General features: G+C 39.3%; 1 protein-coding gene across 9 annotated transcripts in view; it reads right to left on the reverse strand.

Moving 5' to 3' along the window:
• LOC103381911 (calcium-activated potassium channel subunit alpha-1) overlaps positions 1 to 18,357 on the reverse strand; it is a 65,467-nt gene that overhangs the window by 30,442 nt on the left and 16,668 nt on the right. For all 9 annotated transcript variants that reach the window (XM_025057716.1, XM_008314499.3, XM_008314496.3 and 6 more), the window contains exons 3-5: positions 7,646 to 7,707; positions 3,445 to 3,538; positions 3,246 to 3,357 (exon numbers count right to left, since the gene is read on the reverse strand). In XM_025057716.1, coding sequence (XP_024913484.1) covers positions 3,246 to 3,357; positions 3,445 to 3,538; positions 7,646 to 7,707 — 268 coding nt within the window. The remainder of the gene's footprint in view (positions 1 to 3,245; positions 3,358 to 3,444; positions 3,539 to 7,645; positions 7,708 to 18,357) is intronic.

Consider the following 18,357-nt stretch of genomic DNA (forward strand, 5'->3'; position numbering starts at 1 on the left):
TAGATTTCTATTCCAGAATCTGACTTCCAAATAGAGTCCAAAAATACTAGGACACATCATCATCATCATCATCATCATCACCTCTGAGATTTCCCATGTTCCCTTGTCCTGCAGGTCTTACCCCAGTATGAGATCACATGAAGGCATGAACCAATGCTGTGGCACAAGCCCTGGTCCTCTTTCTCGCTGACCTGACCGTGGCCCATCCTGACCCTGTAGCCCTTCTGAAAGAGCTCCCCGGTGGATTTCTTTCTCCTCCTCGTATTTGTGACTGTCCCAGAGACGGTGCCTCCATCAGCCCCCCTGTACACTAACATCTTCGTAGGAATCATGACGGCAAACAGGCACGTCTGCGTTTGGTAAAGTTCAGTCCAAAAATGTTTTTTCAAATGTTCCAGATGAAAAAGACAAGAAGACGAGGTGCCGTCAGCTCAGCAAAGGAGCCGGCGTCCAATCATGTCCCTTTTTTATTTTATCAAGTTTTTTTTTCCCTCTGATTCAGCACAGACCTTCATTGTATCCTTGTGTTCACCGAGCTTAAAGCAAACCCTTTTCCCATCAGGATATTAGAGTGTAAGCTCCTTTAGATTTCATCCAGGGAAAGCAAGAGGCCAGACAGTGAGTCTGTGCATCAGCTGGCTTCACAGCCTAACCTACATGTCATCTCTGCAACAACACAATTGATGTTGACAAACTATATCACAGAATCTGTACGATGAAATAGGACATGACATTCTGCAATAATGTTTCCATTAGTCCAACATGATGTCTCTGCTATTTTCATCACTTAAATAAATATATTAATACCTGGGAATGACACCCAGACACGTCACAGGTTTCTAATTAAGAATAATTCACGTTTTTCTAACTCGAATAGAAGTTTGAAAATCAAAGTCAAACACACGTGAATAAAGTATCGCAAAGACGGCAGCGGGCTGAGATTTGACTTTGCACAATCCATTTAATCTGAAATATGAACCTGAGCTTGAAATATGTATCACCTCCGTCCACTAAATCACACTGAACCCTCTCCACACAACAATGAGATTTATGTATTTATTTAGAGAAGCAGTTTCAAAAGATTCCTTTTTTTTCTGCTACGACCGCTTGTGTTGTTCTCTTATTTTTAGCATACCTCAATACAGAATAATTTTTCTAATTGGTTTCACATATCAATTTTTTTTTAATTAGATTTGTGTTGAAGCTGGTAAAAATGGAGAACAATTTAAGGAAATCTTTCTTTTGTATTAATAACATGACATAGTAAATACCTGAATCCTGAACCCATATTATATTATTATTATCATTGATTTAATTATTATAGCCACTACAAACCAACTTAAATTTCAACGCCACCGTAAAGCGGCCGCTAGATGGCACCAGAACCCACCAATACCTCAGGCTTTAACTGTATTGACCGCTTAGGAAACCACAGACACGTCATACAACTGTGCTTAATCAAGATGACACGTTGTCTCCTGAACAAGGGAATCAAAAATTAACCACTAATGTAATAATAATATATCATATTAATGCAAGTACAGCCTTTCAAATGCAATAATGAATATAGAATACTTTAGTAGTATGGTTTTCTATGGTGCCTGAATGCCCCTCGTGTTTAATGGTGTATGATTCTGTCAATAAGGAAAACAGAAAGTAATGAAACAACTTGAATCCAAACAGAAACAAACGATCGCCTTCAATCCCCTAATTCCTCACAGACCTTTCCCAGCGATGAGCTTCACACATTTAGCTGATTGATTTCTATCCTCAGCCTCCAGACAAAGCCTATTAGCTGTGCGTTTGTTTGTTTTTTATCTATTTGTGAGAGCTTTCCAAACACAGGGTGATTTAATTCTAGTGTTTGAGCTGGAGGAGTTCCACTGGAGAGACGAAGGACAGGCGATGACACAGACAGCACCACGCCAGCTGTCTACAAACCTGACCTGTGGGGCCCAAAACTGATTGAGCTTTGTCAGCAGGTAAGGTCAGGATTATTCATGTATTTAATGATATATTATGATTTATCATGTTAATGTCCAAGTTAGTCAGCAAAGAAGCTGTGAGCCTCAAACAGGATCTTTTCCACATGGACATTACCATTTTTGTTTTCCTGAAACGACTCTGTTTTCAGGTGTTCAGGCTGAATATCAATAATATTTAGAACTGTTAGAGATGTTTGGATGGAGCGGTGAAATAACTTGAAGAAACCAGGACAGTCCAGCAGCTGTCTTCTTAACTGCTGTGGATAGAAGTAAACTCAAGGAGACTTCATGGACAGAGATTTAAAGGCAAGGACTTTGTAGCTTTTGTGTACAACGTATACAAGTATTCAATGGACCTGTACACTGTAATAACGCATGTCCACTGGGTGGCAGCATAGGTTATCAAAATATAGATTTTCATCAGATGGAGAGAAAAAGGAAATGTTTTCCAGACTTTCCTTGACATGATATGACCTGAATTTGAGTTATTTTTAAAATAAGTTCAGTTGTATGTTGTAATTCAAATTTACTGGCATTAATTTAAATATCATGGGTTTTTTTAACATTAATATAAAAAACCCTTACATCTGATGTAAAAGTTTGACAAGGTTTAGTGTAAATCTAATCCTATAGATTTCATTATAAATTATAAAAAAATAAAAAAAATAAAAAAATCCGTGGTCGATCAAAGCTAACACTTTGTGGTGACATCAGTGCTAGCTGAGAAACCACTGTCCACAGCTCTTTTTTGGAGCCGTACTCTTGCAACAACGTCTAACAAGCTGGCAGACTTTACACAACACTTTGGCATGTACTGAAACATGAAGCCACAGTTATTTAATTAACAGTATATTATCCTCATTATCCTCAGCAGCACACTCAGCTGGGCTAACATTACATAGCACTGCTGATGAAGGGAATACATTTTTATATGATACTATGGTTGAATAAAATTGTAATTTGTGGTTATGGATCCATAATTTGTATTTCTTAGAGAAGTTTTTCGTGTCTGTTGCAAAGTTTAGCATTAGTTATTGTAACTGATATAAGGGAGATATTACTTAAAATAAACACGTTTTGGAATAACTATGGTTCAAAGGGCGAAAGATTTGTTTGTTACCGAAGCCCAGCTGCAAACATTTTACTAAGAAAACCGTCATTCCAAATATTTCCAAGACAATTTCCAACATTTCGAAGACATTTGATCTCAAACCAAAGCTATTTCTGATTATGTAATGAATGAAATGTGAGAATCCTCACCGAGCCAGCTCCTGTTCAGGTACACCGACACAAACACCGGAGGAACCGTGAAGAAGTCCACCACTGAGTTCACCTCCAGCCAGAACCACAGCTTGTCATTGGCAGCAATGAACTGTTGAGAAAAGAAATATAAATATTAGACGCTGAGATGTGCAGGAAAGAAATAACATCATCAATCAACGTCTTCACTTGAACTCACCCGCAAGCCGAAGTACAGCAGGAAGAAGACGTTGAACGCCATGTCAATCTGCAGCGTTAGGTTTTTGTAGAAGTTCTGACAGGACTCGATGGGACTATCAGACAAAGGCAGACGCAGAGTGTGTTCATTTTTAAAAGGCAAAAATATAAGGCAATTGGTTTCCAGATAAAAATTTCAACTCTTCATGACAAAAAAAAAAGCAAAAATGATGCAATTCTTCTTTTCTTGAAAGTGCGCAGTTGGTGGTTGAGGGCAATCCTTAAAATTTGTCAATAGTTTTGTTTTGTTTTTTTGTTTAGGATGGACATGCATTTGTGGTCATACAAGCAATAACCAATCAATGCTCAGTTAACCCTTAAAGAACTGCATAGCCATCTGTCTGAGGAATAGAAAAAAAATGAACCTTTTTCCTCTCTCGTCTTTGTTGACCATCTATCAGACACCGTTTTATCTAGAAGAGGAAGTCAAACTTGATGGGAATGCTGGGAGAAGGCAGTAGTTTAAGGGTTAAGTCCATGCATGTTGTCGTTAATGAAATCAAGCAGCCAAAGCAAGAGCTAGCAATGTAGCAAAGTCTCACCCTCAAAATAGCTTGTATCTGCCACTAAGAATTCAAATAAAGACAAATAATTAACCATGTACATGGGAGTACTGAAGTGTTAGTACGGTGGATTCATGTGACGCACGCCCTGGGGGAGGAATGAAAGGAATGGAAATAATATTTAACGCCTTTTTTTTTAAAACAACTTAACATTAAAAAGTTTAAAAACGAACAAAAATAAATAAATCCTGAGCATGAAATTGACTCTATAAAAGTTGGTTTTCACAGGCAGGACAGGAACACGAACATGATTAGTTTCTGACTTCGTTGTGCTACATGTGGCCCAAACCTGACACCACTCTGCAGTGATTTACCTCCCAACACAACCTGAGATCAGTCTCCTCAGTTCTCTATCATGACCCGCGATAAAACTGAGGTGACATTAAAACACCTCGCAGATCACTGACCCTCGCTCGATTTCCCAGCTGGCGACTTCAGACGAGGTATGGAATATTAACAGATGGCCGCACATGGCCGTCTGATTCTGATCAACGCAGAGACACTAGGACTTCAGACGAGGTATGGAATATTAACCAATTCCAAACATTCGGATTGAGAAGGGCAGCGACCTTTCGTACATATGAGGCTTATCAAGCGTGCGCGGCAAAGCTCTGGGCTCCATACAGTAGGTCAAAGGTCAATACTCTGATCATGCTTTTATTGACACAACATACCTTTTATGTACGTCATGAAGGGACAGGCTGAGAATGTTGAAGCCAAAGTGTTGATTTTAACAATTTATGTTTTATTAGCTGAACCTGAATCTAAACCTAAAGTAGAGGAGCAAGACAAGATATATTTTATCTTCATATATATATATATATATATATATATATATATATGTGTATATGTATATATATATTTAAATTTGTATATTTTTTTACACATGAATAAGATTTAAAAAGTTCCATTCATCTAAACGATCTCTTTAAAAAAAAGAAGGTTCTTTCTTTTAGGAATTCTTTTTTATTATTATGAAATAATTCATTCCAGTTTGAATTGAAATGTAAAGCTGCTTTTTCCCTGTGTGCTCATACTGTAGGATAGCTGCGTTTTCAGTGACAGTACTGACACACCAGCTTTGCAAATCCCTGTCATAGCAGGGCGACAGAGCGTGCAGCACAGAGAGAGAGAGCGCTAAATAATTAAGTTCCAATAGGCCTGGCCGGGCAGAGGTCTGAGTCTGTTATGGATCACAAACCCTCCCCCCTCCACAGACTCTCCTCCCTCTCCCCCTCTGCCTTATTCACCTCCTGTCCACATCACACAGGTTAGATGAAGACACTGTCCACCAGGTCAGCTCTGAGCTGAATCCACCAAGGAAGTAGACATGTTTTAACTAGGTTTCATTTTTATATCTTTTTTTTATTATAGTTCTAACTGGGTCGTACAGTTATTGTCTTTTTTTAATTAAACATTTTTTTTATTTTGATTTAGAGTTTGTTTGTGTCAAATGTTCAGAGGCCCAGTCCTGTACCCTGGAAAAGTCATTATTTAAAGGCTGAATAATCAGGTGTCTAACTTTATTTTATCAAATGAGTTTTCACATGTATTTATTTCAGCTCTAAAATTGTACTTTGAAATTCTTCAACTAAATTCTAAATAACTGTTTGTTTTTGTCTGGTTACTGACTGTAACAAGAATTCTGATGACGACGGGGGTAAAGTGTTTATATTTCATACCACAGTATGAGTTCATTTTCATTTTGTGTCAGTATTTCTGTTTATTCTAGAAGCACACTGGCAACGCAGGCACAAATGACATTTTGATTAATGTGCAATTAAGTGTTCAATAAATTAGACGTGCCGAGATATGTGGTCTGCAGGTTTTTTATGATTCCGGTTTGATAATTTATGAGCAAGCTTAAAAAGTTTTTAAAATAAAACATCTAAAATTGGCTGTTGACATACTACAGTGTTGCTGATACTTTTTAAGATCTGCCGTGGTCGCTGAGGGGGAGAGGGGAAGAAAAACATGCAGCGGTGACTCTGACAGGTGACTTTGACTTTGTTGTCAAAATCAGCAGCTGATGACTGGTCAAATATTTTGCCACTCAGTGGAAGAGCTGGAGCAGAGATGAAGTCCCCGGGGACGTTAGCTGTTTTCTCTCTACGGTGAGGCTCACAGTTTGTGGTGCTGTACATGAGAGTAACTGCTCCTCTGCTCTTGTGTGTGTGTGTGTCGTGCTTTAAGCCAGGTCATTCTGTCCATCACCCAAGGGCCTCCACACCCCCACTGGACTAATTACAGGAAGGGCTGTATCTCTTACAGCCTGCCGCCACTTAGCAGGAAGTTCCAGGAGCAGCTAGATGGCTGCTATCCGACTTTACCGGCGGATCATGTGGTGTTGAAAAAAAAAAAAAAAAAAAAAAAATGTGGGTGATGATAAAAAAAAATAAAACAGCACAACAAAATCCTTCATCAGGTGAACAGCTACAGGAGACCACCATGAACAAGTGCTGAAGACAGGAGGCCACAGATGGCACTGGTGAGGCTGTAACTCTAGCTGCGCTTGTCGGGATAATGAAACGGGATCGTGCTCACAAAACCACATCAGAACAAGTCATGCCCTCAGCTGTGCTATGACGGAGTAACCTGGATGTTTGGCTCCAGGAGCCGCTGCGGGGGTCGGCCCACTTCATGCTATGACGGAGTAACCTGGATGTTTGGCTCCAAGAGCCGCTGCGGGGGTCGGCCCACTTCAAGCCCCCTTTCCTCACCTCTGCCTTAATGTCATTCCATTTAGACCTGATAAAGACTTTTATCCCAGAGCTTTCTCTCTCTCTCTCTCTCTGCCCGACATCCTAACATCACATCCTGTTCTACCAGCAGTTCACCAGGCTGCAGTAACAGTACACTGTGACACACGGAGCAGAAGGGGCTTCCGCTTCCTCTAATTTAATGACTGAATGCTGATTGATGATTGAATGCTGATTGTGGCGAACAGGAACTGCAGTCTTTTCCTGCCTGATCCAGACTCTGATCCCGTCGTTAACACGTTTGTATTTAAGTCAAACCCAGAGTAGTTCACCTGGAAGAGGACTTGATTAAAAACGGACCCACAGGAACTGCACCGTTGTTCTCGAATACTGCGTACTCCTCCAGCCTGAGTACTCAGTGTTATTGGCTTCAGCGCAGCACGTATGGATTATATAAAGATTTACGAGAGTACTGTACAAATCAGTTAATGGCTGCGTTTGTAATTTTTAAAAGCACCATAATAATCTTTACAGATGAGAAAACGTTTTGTCAGCGAGGTTTCTGGTGATTAAGATCGTTATACTGACAGAATAATTACTTTAGACGGTAACTAGGCTACCGCAGGAGGAAACTAAAGGACACAAAGGACATGGGTGATAAGAGTTAAAATGAACGGGTATCCTATTCTCCTTTGTTCGGCTTCTCTGAGCTGCCATTCTCTGAAAATAAGCCTAAATGTTTGAGGATGGAAGATACGACCTTTAGAAATGAAAAAAAAAACACAATTGTGATTGTGTGTTGTCTGAAAGAACGGAGTGAAAAAAAAGGAATAATCTGTCAACTCTATGTTTGGAGAAGAAACGTGTTTGGACTGATGAGGTGAATGAGAAGGTTACTTACTCATAAGAATCTATGAAGTATATGACAAGGGCCCCGATGCTGAGAGCAAACACCAGAACCACCTGTGGGGGAAAAAAAAAAAGTTCAAGTAGGAGAAGAATTACAGAACACAAACACCTTAAATGACATGTCACAATATTATTGCATGGATTTTTTTTCATTAAAATAGAGCAACCATTCTATTTAAGTTGTATTGTTTTTTAAGTTTAATTTAATTGATTATTCTGTTGATATACTGCGTGTGTGTGTATCATAAATTCAAAATTATCAATACAATATAAATATTATATTAGTAACCATCAACTGGTGGCCCAAAGGCCCAATCCGGCCCATCAACACTTCCAATCCGGCCCTCAACTCCAGGTTCTAAAATAAACATCTAATAATATTGTCAGACAAGAATATGATTTATTTTATTTTATTTTATTTTATTTTATTTATTTTAGTCCGACCCCTAAGGTGTCTGTACAGCATGTTTTTCTATAGAGTCGGTGACCTCTTCATGTATCATATTATAAATATATATAATTTGTATTTACAGGACTGTGAAAGTCTTTCCTTGAACTGACACGTACGTGCTGCTGAGTGGGAATCAAATTGTTGTTTGCCTGTTATGACTGTGTAACAACAGCGTCATGAAAAACAACACATCATCAGTGGCCGTGTTTAACTGTCTAAACAAATACACCAGAGGGAAGGGGTCCAGCTAACAGGATGCTCTTACCCACACACACGGAGGGTGCAGCCCGGTGTGACAAAGCATGATGACAACGAACATGAGCCAAACCAAAATCACTCTGTCTGTGCAGCAGCAGCACAGATCCCTACAGGAAGTGGCCTGAAGGGGGCCACACCTGAGATCGTGGGGTGTTACTGGACAAAGCAGCAGTCCTCAGGTGACAACCCTGACACAGATAGACCTCTGGTGAAACCTAATCACCGCCACTAATGCCGCAGCAATCAGACTTAACTGTAAATACAAACAGTCACATCAACAAGTCCAGATATTGAACGTGCAAACAGACAGAGGAGAACGCTTCGGCAGTAAACAACGCAACCCGTGCAGTGACTAATGTCAAAGGCATCATGATGATAATGATGATGATGATGTTGTCTGTGCTATTGGAAACTGAGCCAAAGTACAGTTTATGAGTTTGCGTAATTCTCATTTATCAGCACGGCTACTGTTAGCTGTTGAGCTACAACAGACTTATTTTTAATTCCTTTTGTGAAGCTGTAATTCCACACTGTTTGCTAATTGATATTTGACATTTCAAGAGCTCAGCTGCTCATTAATATTGTTCCAAGCCGTGTCTTCTTTGTCCCTCCTTGTCTGTCTTTTTATAATCCGCCAACAACGGAGACAAACCTCAGAAGTTTGAAGACGGCGAAACAAATGTTTTACATCACGACGCACACAACGGGTTCAGCTGTGACCCAACCTGCATTCCACCTGTTTACAAATGACACAATGGCCATCCTGAACAAGAAACCAAAGCCCATGCATAATGGATGACTTTCAACCCAATTCATTTCCATGAATTCCAAATTGTGTTGTCAGCCCGCGGTCACTGATGGCTCTGGAATGACCAGAAACACTCACATGTATTTTTAATCAACTTTTTCTCCATTCAAGAGGCCAAAACAATCTCTATAAACCACTGACCATGTATGCTGAAAAAAAAGCAGAAAGTATGGCATATCCAAAAAAGGTTAACGGCGAGGTTGCGGAAAGCTGTGAAAAAATAAACAGCAAATGGCTGAGGAAGGGTGAGACGACAGCGCTCACCACTCACCTTAGTCACGGGACAGTGAAACGTCACTTGAACTTTTTAACAGCTGACTAATCCTCAACTGCAGTATAACTTCAATACTACAATGTGTCACGGGGTAACCATTAGAGTTAAGTTGACATCAAACTTTTTTTGTATATTACTGGAACAACAACAGCAGCAAGTAGTAGTTTGAGACTAATCCAAACAATGGAATTAATAATATAAAAATACATTTTGCTTCATGAAGTTGGTGGATTTTGGGAAAGTTGTGCCCTTCGTTATGGCTCCCAGATTTTATGTCCGAGATTATGACGTTACCATCGTTAGCGTAGGACAGTGGCATAAGCTCTGACATAAGTTGAGGACCCTGCGTATGCAGTATAAAGAAAAAAATGTACAACTGTGTGGCCTGATGATGATTGGACTATTTATTTACACATTCGGCTCTTCTCTTCTTCTCCATTTTTTTTTAAACCAGAAAGCACACTTTTATTTTTGGTTGTCATGGTTACATCTTTATCACATGATATAGTTGGAAATACTACTGGTGTCAGTTCAGTCCTTGGTAGTTTTTAATAAGAAAATGTGGAGACTTGTGTCTGTGTTTTATATATATACAAATAATAAAGCGACATCTCCATCAAGGCTCATTCTTTGTTCTCCCTAGAAGCTTGTAACCACGGTGATAAAGCCTATTAGTGGTCCAGTACCAGACTTTATGACGTGCAGTCAACTGACCACGTAGGTCCACACTGAGCTCACTCCAGTCACCTCATCCATGTCTTAATTTAACCGTGCACATTTTAAATATTTAAACAGAGCATGAAGCCCCTGACCCCGTGCACCACCGCGGCGGCTGCGTAACCCTCGGCAGATTCCCCAGGAACACAGAGAGAGGAGCTCCTCCAAATGCAGTAAAGTGACCTGAGGACAGAGCTGCCAGTCCATCTGTCAGTCTGTCCTCAAATGCCACAGAGATAAAGAAGGCAACCAAACACAGACACACTGTGGAAGAGGATGATGCAGCGGCCTAATACTGATGACTACAGTCACACTTGAAGCATTAGTGAATATTAATTGGATGATGACTCAGTTCCACTGTTTTGGTTTTTTTTTTTTTGATCACTCACTCCTACAGTTTTGGCTCAGCTTCAGCCTTTCATGCTGCAAAAAAAGGCTATGTTGTTACACCGGACTAGAGGATCTTAAGCTTGGAATTTTTAAAATTGCAAATCAATAAATCAAAGGATGTTTTGCCCTGTCCTATGATAATAACTGAGCATGTATTTTCTTTTAACTAGACACTTTCTGATTTATTTGTTTTTCTCAATGATCAGGGAAGTTGTAAATGTCATTGTGATGTGGAAGACAACTTCATTTCTATCGCTGCTCTCATTAACTACTCTTTGTTTACAGCTCGCTCGCTACTTTGTCATCATTTCTGGCCACTGACAACAAATTAGCCTGGTTATAGCAGCGGTCGTAAATGTGATGGAGTGCAGCGATGACAGACACGCACCCTGGGTGAACATGTGCCACATTTTTAGTGTCATTGTCAAACGCCAGGTCCTTTGCGATTGATGTGAAAGCTGCGATCTGTCATTTTGCGCCAGCTCTTCATATAAAAGGATGTTGTTATGCTTCTCCAGACTTGGATTATTTGCTATAAATGTAATGGCTGGTATAAACCAAGACTAAGCGATGTACACAAGTTAGAATATATATAAAAAAATGGAATGGAAAGGAATGAAAGCAAATATATCACACCTAGGAGCCACAGTGAAGGGCAAAAAGTTCCCAAAAACATTAATACAAACAGAAGACAGCAAATGTAGCACAAACATGTATGAGGTACAACCAGAGAATGTAAACAGAGCCATCTTCTGCATATGGCGCAGTGGGGCAATGAATCTCTCAGCTAGCTCCTAACTAGTTCCTGACTAGTTCCCACTCAAAACTAGTTGTAATGCCCTAAGTTGCAATGCTGGAACAAGACTTTCTAATTAAATTTATGAGAGATGGCAACCAAACCGTAAAATTCTGCAGGTCGCAAACAGAGGACCTCTGCTCAAGTCTCTGCTTGACCATGGACAAAACTAAGAATAATAATAATAATAATACAATAAATAAATATAAATATATTTGAACTATACTGATGCCATATTTGGGAAATTCTTGTTTCAACAGATCTGCTGTTAAGAGGCTGCCACCAGCAAGTGCCAAGCATGTGGTAGCCTCTGGGAATCAAACCCAGGACTCTCTGCTTCCGAGGCAGGCGTGCTAAGTGCTACACTATGGAACCGAGTCTAAAGTAAATCCAAAAAAGACTGTAGAAGTGTCCAAACACCTATAATAACCTCCAAGACACTAGTGATTGATTCAGTCCAGTCTGGAACTGAAGTGTTAGAAAAACAAGGACAGGAAGGACAGTTTGGTGAAAGACAATGACAACTGAGAGACATTTTCTAAAAAAAATAAAAAAAAAAAGCTCTACAGTCATAGAGAAGCTGCCCTTCTTTGTTCAACACTATTCCCACGTGCATCAACCTGGGGATCTTATGAAGCCACGAGGAGCCATAAAGAAGATGCACTATGAACGTACTATGAAAGTGACTAGCTGTGACCAATCCTTCAAAGAGTCTGTAAGGTGAAACAAACATTTAGGTTAAAACGTGTTTAAAATCCAAAAGGTTCTTTCACACGGGTGATATCAAGACCTTCATCTTCATTTACAGTTGATTTAATTTTAACAAAGCCCTCACACCCACAATTCATACGGCGTTAGTCACAACAACAGTGAGAAGAGTTTATTGACAGAAGGTTCTTATAATTAGACACCACAGCTCAATGGCCAGAGGCTGAGAGAGAGGCTGAGGAAATGAAAACAAAAAAAGTTATTCTATTGTCACCCAGGATGTTTTAGAAGTCCTGCACTTATAAAAATACCTGAGATTACAGAGTGACACGTTTCCAGATTAAAGAACATTTTTAACAGTTTGTCCAAAAGAACATTCACAGGCGTGACAAAGGTGTAACTCAGCTTCTTTGGCTGCCATGTCATGTCATTCTGGTTTAAGCGCCAGTGCGTCATGCACGATGTATATCTTAGTGGATGAGGTCAGGAACACGGCCTCAAGATAATTGTTAATAATTCAATCATTTAAAAATGTAGTTCTTTCCCAGCCACTTAATGAACACATTAAGGTCAAACTAAAAATCAATTAGTGAACAAACCTCCAAAGTTGACTCCAATGTCAATAATGGGAAAGATAAAGACATGTATTAGAAGCACAACAGTTCATGTTAAGCACATATTGATTAAAAGGTAATATCATAAAAAGGCAACATTGATCCATTAGGTAAACCATTAGATTATATTAGATTAGACTGAACAAAAGATTAAACCTGTTGACTGATCTGTAACGTATTAAGAACCAAGGCTATATGACAGTGGCTTTTTCTCCTCTGTACCACCTGAGAAAACATGGAGCTCTCTGAGTCCCACCATGATGACCAACATTAGAATATAGCAGCAGAGGCCTTCACTGTTAGCTTCCACCACACAGGAGAGATGTTTAGAAATGCTTAGAAAGATGTTTATGTTTAAATGTTGTATTAATTGTGCATGGTATGTTTCAGATTTATTTAGTTGTGTGTAAATGTGAAAATGTGAATTTTCCCCACGTACCACTAGAGAGCACTCACGTACCACTAGTGGTACGCATACCACAGTTTTAGAACCACTGCTATATGACATCTTCATGAATAGTTGATATTAGGTGTGAGATTACATACAGTTATAAAGTGTTTTTTAATACAGTAAACCCTTGTTTTTCGCGGGGGTTACGTTCCCAAAAGAACCCGTGATAGGCAAAATCCGTGAAATAGAAATCTTTTTTTTTTTTTTTACAATTAAATACTCAGAAAAAGAAGAGAAAGAACGAACAAACAATTTTACAGCCTCAACCATTTGTTTCACAACTAAAGTAAAATAAAAGTACTTTAGAAACGTTTCAACAAATAACTTCTGTAATGTACTGTCAAATAATAATTTTAATCATCAACGTGAACAGAAGGCTTCAAATTGCGGAGATTAGCCCCGCCCACCGTGAACGGGAGAAAATTAAAAATGATTATGAAAAAAATACGAATTACCTGGTCTTGTTGCGGGCAGTTGCAACCCTTTTTGAATCCTTATTAAAACTTATTGCTGCTGTCTTCCTTATGTTTTTTTCTTCCTTCTTTATGGAACAATCGGAAGATTCATTAATTCCATCATGCCGACCTACAGCCGCATAGCTTTTACCTTCATTTAGCATGTCCAATAGTTTTACTTTATCACCGATAGACAGCATCTTCCGCTGCCTTTTGGTCCCTACCGCAGGTACTTTTGCCGGTCCAGAGCGTTTTGTCGACATTATGGGGTTTGATAAACTCGAAATTGCAAGAGAATTTGCATGTACGTAATGTCAATTTGGCAAGCTGTTTTACGTACGTGTACATATTAAACCGCAACGTTATTGGCGCACAGGTAGAGAAGAAGCGGAGTGACTTTATAGCCAATCAGAATGCAGAACACAATGCACGATGCAAATCCGTGAAGTAGCGAAACCGTGAAAAGTAAACCGCGTTATAGCAAGGGATCACTGTAATCATAATAAACTAGCAGACTGGCCCTTTAAGAGCCAGCAGCTTCCCTGTTTGGCTCAGACATGTACAGAATGGCTATGTCTGCATGTGGTCCATGCCACGGTGACAGGTAAGGACACAACATGCATGCTAATGGAGCCTCCTGGAGCACCTCCTCATCTATAACCTTGGCAATACTCATTTTGAGAATCCGTCGACAGCCTCATGAGTCCGGGTTTGAGCATGTGTGTGTCTGTACATGTGTGTGTGTGATAGAGAAAGAGAGCGAAAGAGAGAGAGAGCATGAAAATTAATCAACCTGGAATCTTATAGCATCAGAAAGGTGGCCTCCTGCTGTTCTCATGACAAGGTCACAAACAAAAAATATAGATGAGTTCAATGCATCACAAGCCGATGTTTACAGTTAGAATTATTGTCAATCGTTTTTGCTGTTCTTGGTCAAGTCACATGGTATAAAACTGTCATATTCTAAAACTAAAATGAAGTGAAATGGCAGCTCGTGTACGCGTGACAAAGCGTTGTTTTTCCCTCTCTCTGTCTCTGCCCTGTGGAGAGACGTACATCAGTACAACGTGTTGCATTCACCTGAAGAAAAGTCTCAGCGGAAGGCGAAGTGTGACATAACTCATTATCAGACAACATAATGGAGTCAGAATCCATAATGAAGCCGGGTCATTCATGGAAGCAGCAGACGGAGGTGGAATCTTATACAATTTCTACGTGTGTGTTTGGCGAGAAATTAGCTCATTGTGTGTCACTGCGACAGAGGCAAAGCTGCTTTGACAATCTGGTAATGATTCACCACTGAAGCAAAGCTGAAGGACGTGGAGCTGAAAGAGTTCCACATGTCGCTCTGTCGTTAGCTGTTCGACAACCTTCCCCTGAGTTCTCTCTCTCAGCACCGTGAATACATCAGAGGAACGCAAACCTGATGTCAGTGGTGCGTCAGACACAGATGTTCCGCCCTAAATACGTACATTTTATATGTAGTGGTAGAGGATTTCATTACCAAAAAAAAAAAACCAATTCAATGGCAAAGGTTGATGGATCAATTCCAGAGTTCAGAGTCTATAGTACATGTCACCACTATGGTGGCTTTGCTATTGTACAGGAGGTTGATAGCAAAACTTATCGTGCATTAGTGGCCACTAGGGGGTGCACATGACAGAAAATGTTATGTTCTTTTGGTGTGTGGTTTTTATGGGAGATTTTTCCACATAATAAAGAAATGTAAATAAGCAATTTCTTTGTAAATCTAAAATTAAAAGTGGAAGTTGAAGGATCATTACAGGTTTGGTACAGTTTCAAAATAAAACATCTTTTAGACTTTATTCTGTTAGTGTATCAGTCTGAAAGGCCTTATTTTGAAAATTGTTGGATTAATTTGAAATGAAGAAGATTTTAAGGCAAGAGTGTTCTTGTTATCCTTCAAAGTTCAAACATTTGTTTTTTCCTAGTTTTTACCGCAAGGTGTTTGTTCAAAGCCCAGTAACAGGTGATGTCGCTGCTGCTCTGGAAAACCCTGTGAGTCTGCAAAGTAATGGAGTGTAAAAGTGTTGACTGCAGCGCCAGCTTGGGTTTTATTGACTGACTTATCATTCTAGGAATACAATAAAAAGGGACAAAAACAAAGAAGAAAAAATACTCTCTTCAAAAAAGCTCTTCATCCCAGCTGTAAAAAAGTAACAACTTTGTCTACATTAGTATTTTGGACGGGACTTTACAGAAGCTGAAATAAAACCATTGATTTGTGCTACAGCAGTAAACAGGAAAGTAAAAAGATGAGGCAAATTACACCCTGCTGTATCACTACTCCCTCTGGGTTGTGCAGTATCTGCTGTGGTTTCCTTTACTACTGAGACTTTATGTGTGTGTGTGTCTCTGCTCTGAAAAAATAGTTATTAAGTCAATTAGAACATGTTAGTACTGCTTTAAAACTTCAAAATCAGCTAAATATTTTAATGATAATAATGATGATGATTGATAATATTCATATTAATTCTAATTACTTTCGTTATCGAGCTGGCCCAAACATTCTGTTCCTCCGACAAATATAGGTCATGACCCCAGCTTTATGCCTTGGAATTGTGTTGACATAAAGTATCTCCAATAAAAATTGCAAATATGACAAATAGTAGAATACCCTAATATCTGAACTTTAAGTTCTATTTTTGTTTAATAAAGTTTTCTGTGAATCTTGTGCTATAGTGTCAAAAAACTGCAAAACTACATGAAGAGCGGCTAACCTTTAGCCTGACACTTGCCCACAGACCGTGCAGTTAGATTTAAAGTGCAGTCTCTATGATTAGATTTTGGTAAATGTTACACATTGGACTTTTTAAAGGTTAAAAGGTGATGTGAGAGTGATGCCGATGATGAAATGTTCATTTGAAATCTTCGGGGCTCCTCAGCAGAACTCTGTGACTCATATGCTTTATTGCTTTGCTCCCCCTTTGTATCCTGTTCCAAAGAACTCGGTTTTTACCAAATAATAAAAAAAAGCCCTTTTTTGTTGCAAAGCAGGCAGACTTTTAGTTTAGCATTCCTGTTTTGTTTTTCGTTAAGTGCAAATTCCTCTGAGTGTTTCTCAGTCTTTTTTCCACCTTAGATTTTGTTTTTCATTGGTGTTTGTGCAGTAGACTGCTACTCCACGCTGTGTTTGGTCAAATTCACAGAGCAGCACAGATTTCACGCTGGGTGAAATGATGGGTTTCTGCAGACACTCTTTAAAATCCTCCCAGAGAAAACCTTACTTCTAGAGAACACGCGTCAAACTCAGGCCCGGGGGCCAAATCTGCCTTGCAGTGTAATCAATTTGGCCTGCGAGAACATATCAAATGTGTACTAGAGTATGTAGCCACTGTATACTGGCGGGATTTGTAGTACTGCATTAGTGGTGTATGCTATTTGACTCAGATAAAGGCTACAGATAAGGAGACATAATAAACACGTGCTACTGATGTGTGTTTCATTTCAAACTTAATTTCTCATGTTTACTAAAGACTACATTCTACATTCTGCATTACATATCTGGAGAGAAAGGAAAACATGAACAACTGCCATCAATTTTTCATTAAATATTAAGTTTGCCCCTGCGACTTTGTCACCGGTTTTTAATTTTGGCCCTCTGTGAATTTGAGTTTGACACCCCTGCTCTAGAGGGTGACAGAGTGTCAGGAACAAAAGCTGTTTCTATTGGTGGCCCTAAACCTACTCTGAGAATTGTATTTAAACTCTAAGCATTGTCTTCTTTATTTCTTTTTTTCATTCCAAACCTTTGTCATATCTTTGTTATTTTGTTGCTACGGTAAAAGTAAATACGCTTATGCAATTGAAGTTGTTTTTTTTTTACTGACACAAGGGTGTATTGTTTTTTGTAGGCGTTGTCGAAAGACATAGTGTGTGAAAATTACCTAGCTGGAAGCACTCGCTCACTGCAGTGACTTAGTCAGACAAGCGCATAATCATTGTACTGTGTAAACATGATTCTAACTCCTGGTATTTGAGATATAGTAGTTTGTTATTATTCTTGGGTTACGGCCAAGTAGCCACGCCTAAGAGCACAGCCAACTATGTCCTTTTGCTCTATGGAAGCCAGGTGACATCATGGGTCAAATCAACCACGTGAACAATTATAGAGGAGTACTTCATGTTCCTACAGAAAATAATTCTTCACCTTTCACGAGTTAGTCTTCACAGCAGGGTATGAATTCAGAGTTGTGACGGAGGTTAGCCTGTGAATAGCTCATTTAATATGCATAAAGGTGCAGCTAATTGAGATCACCAAAAGTGCTTTCAAAAGTACGCCTGCTGCAAAGTGATGGTGTGTATTACAAAGTAAAAGTTTGGAAAAGTGTTGACTGCAGCAGAACTATAGTGCTCAGGGGACGGCTGTAAGAAAAAGAAAAAAAAAAGTTTTCAATCAGCTATCTCCAGGTTATAAATTATGTATCTCTCCCACTTTGGTCCTACTAACTGTTGTGTTCTTTTTAACCAACATTGTGAGGTCATATTTATGCATAAATATTGATTTAGGCCACCGTAGTAAAGTGGGAAGAAAAACAACAGGCTGTTGTGTTGCTGCCCTCTCTGACTTCTCTAATATTTGCTTCCATTTCCTTTATGGCTGCTACTCCTGGTTATGAGTTTTCACACTGCGCACCATTAAGAAATCTCATTTTCTCCCTTGTCTCTTTGGCACTGCACGTCAGATTTTATAACATATGTTTTCTCGTGCTTCCAGATACGATTTCATCTGCCACAGATCATATATATATATATATATAT

Source organism: Cynoglossus semilaevis, chromosome 8 (genome assembly GCF_000523025.1).
Source record: "Cynoglossus semilaevis isolate Cse_v1.0 chromosome 8, Cse_v1.0, whole genome shotgun sequence".
In the NCBI taxonomy this organism is placed as follows: Eukaryota; Metazoa; Chordata; class Actinopteri; order Pleuronectiformes; family Cynoglossidae; genus Cynoglossus; species Cynoglossus semilaevis.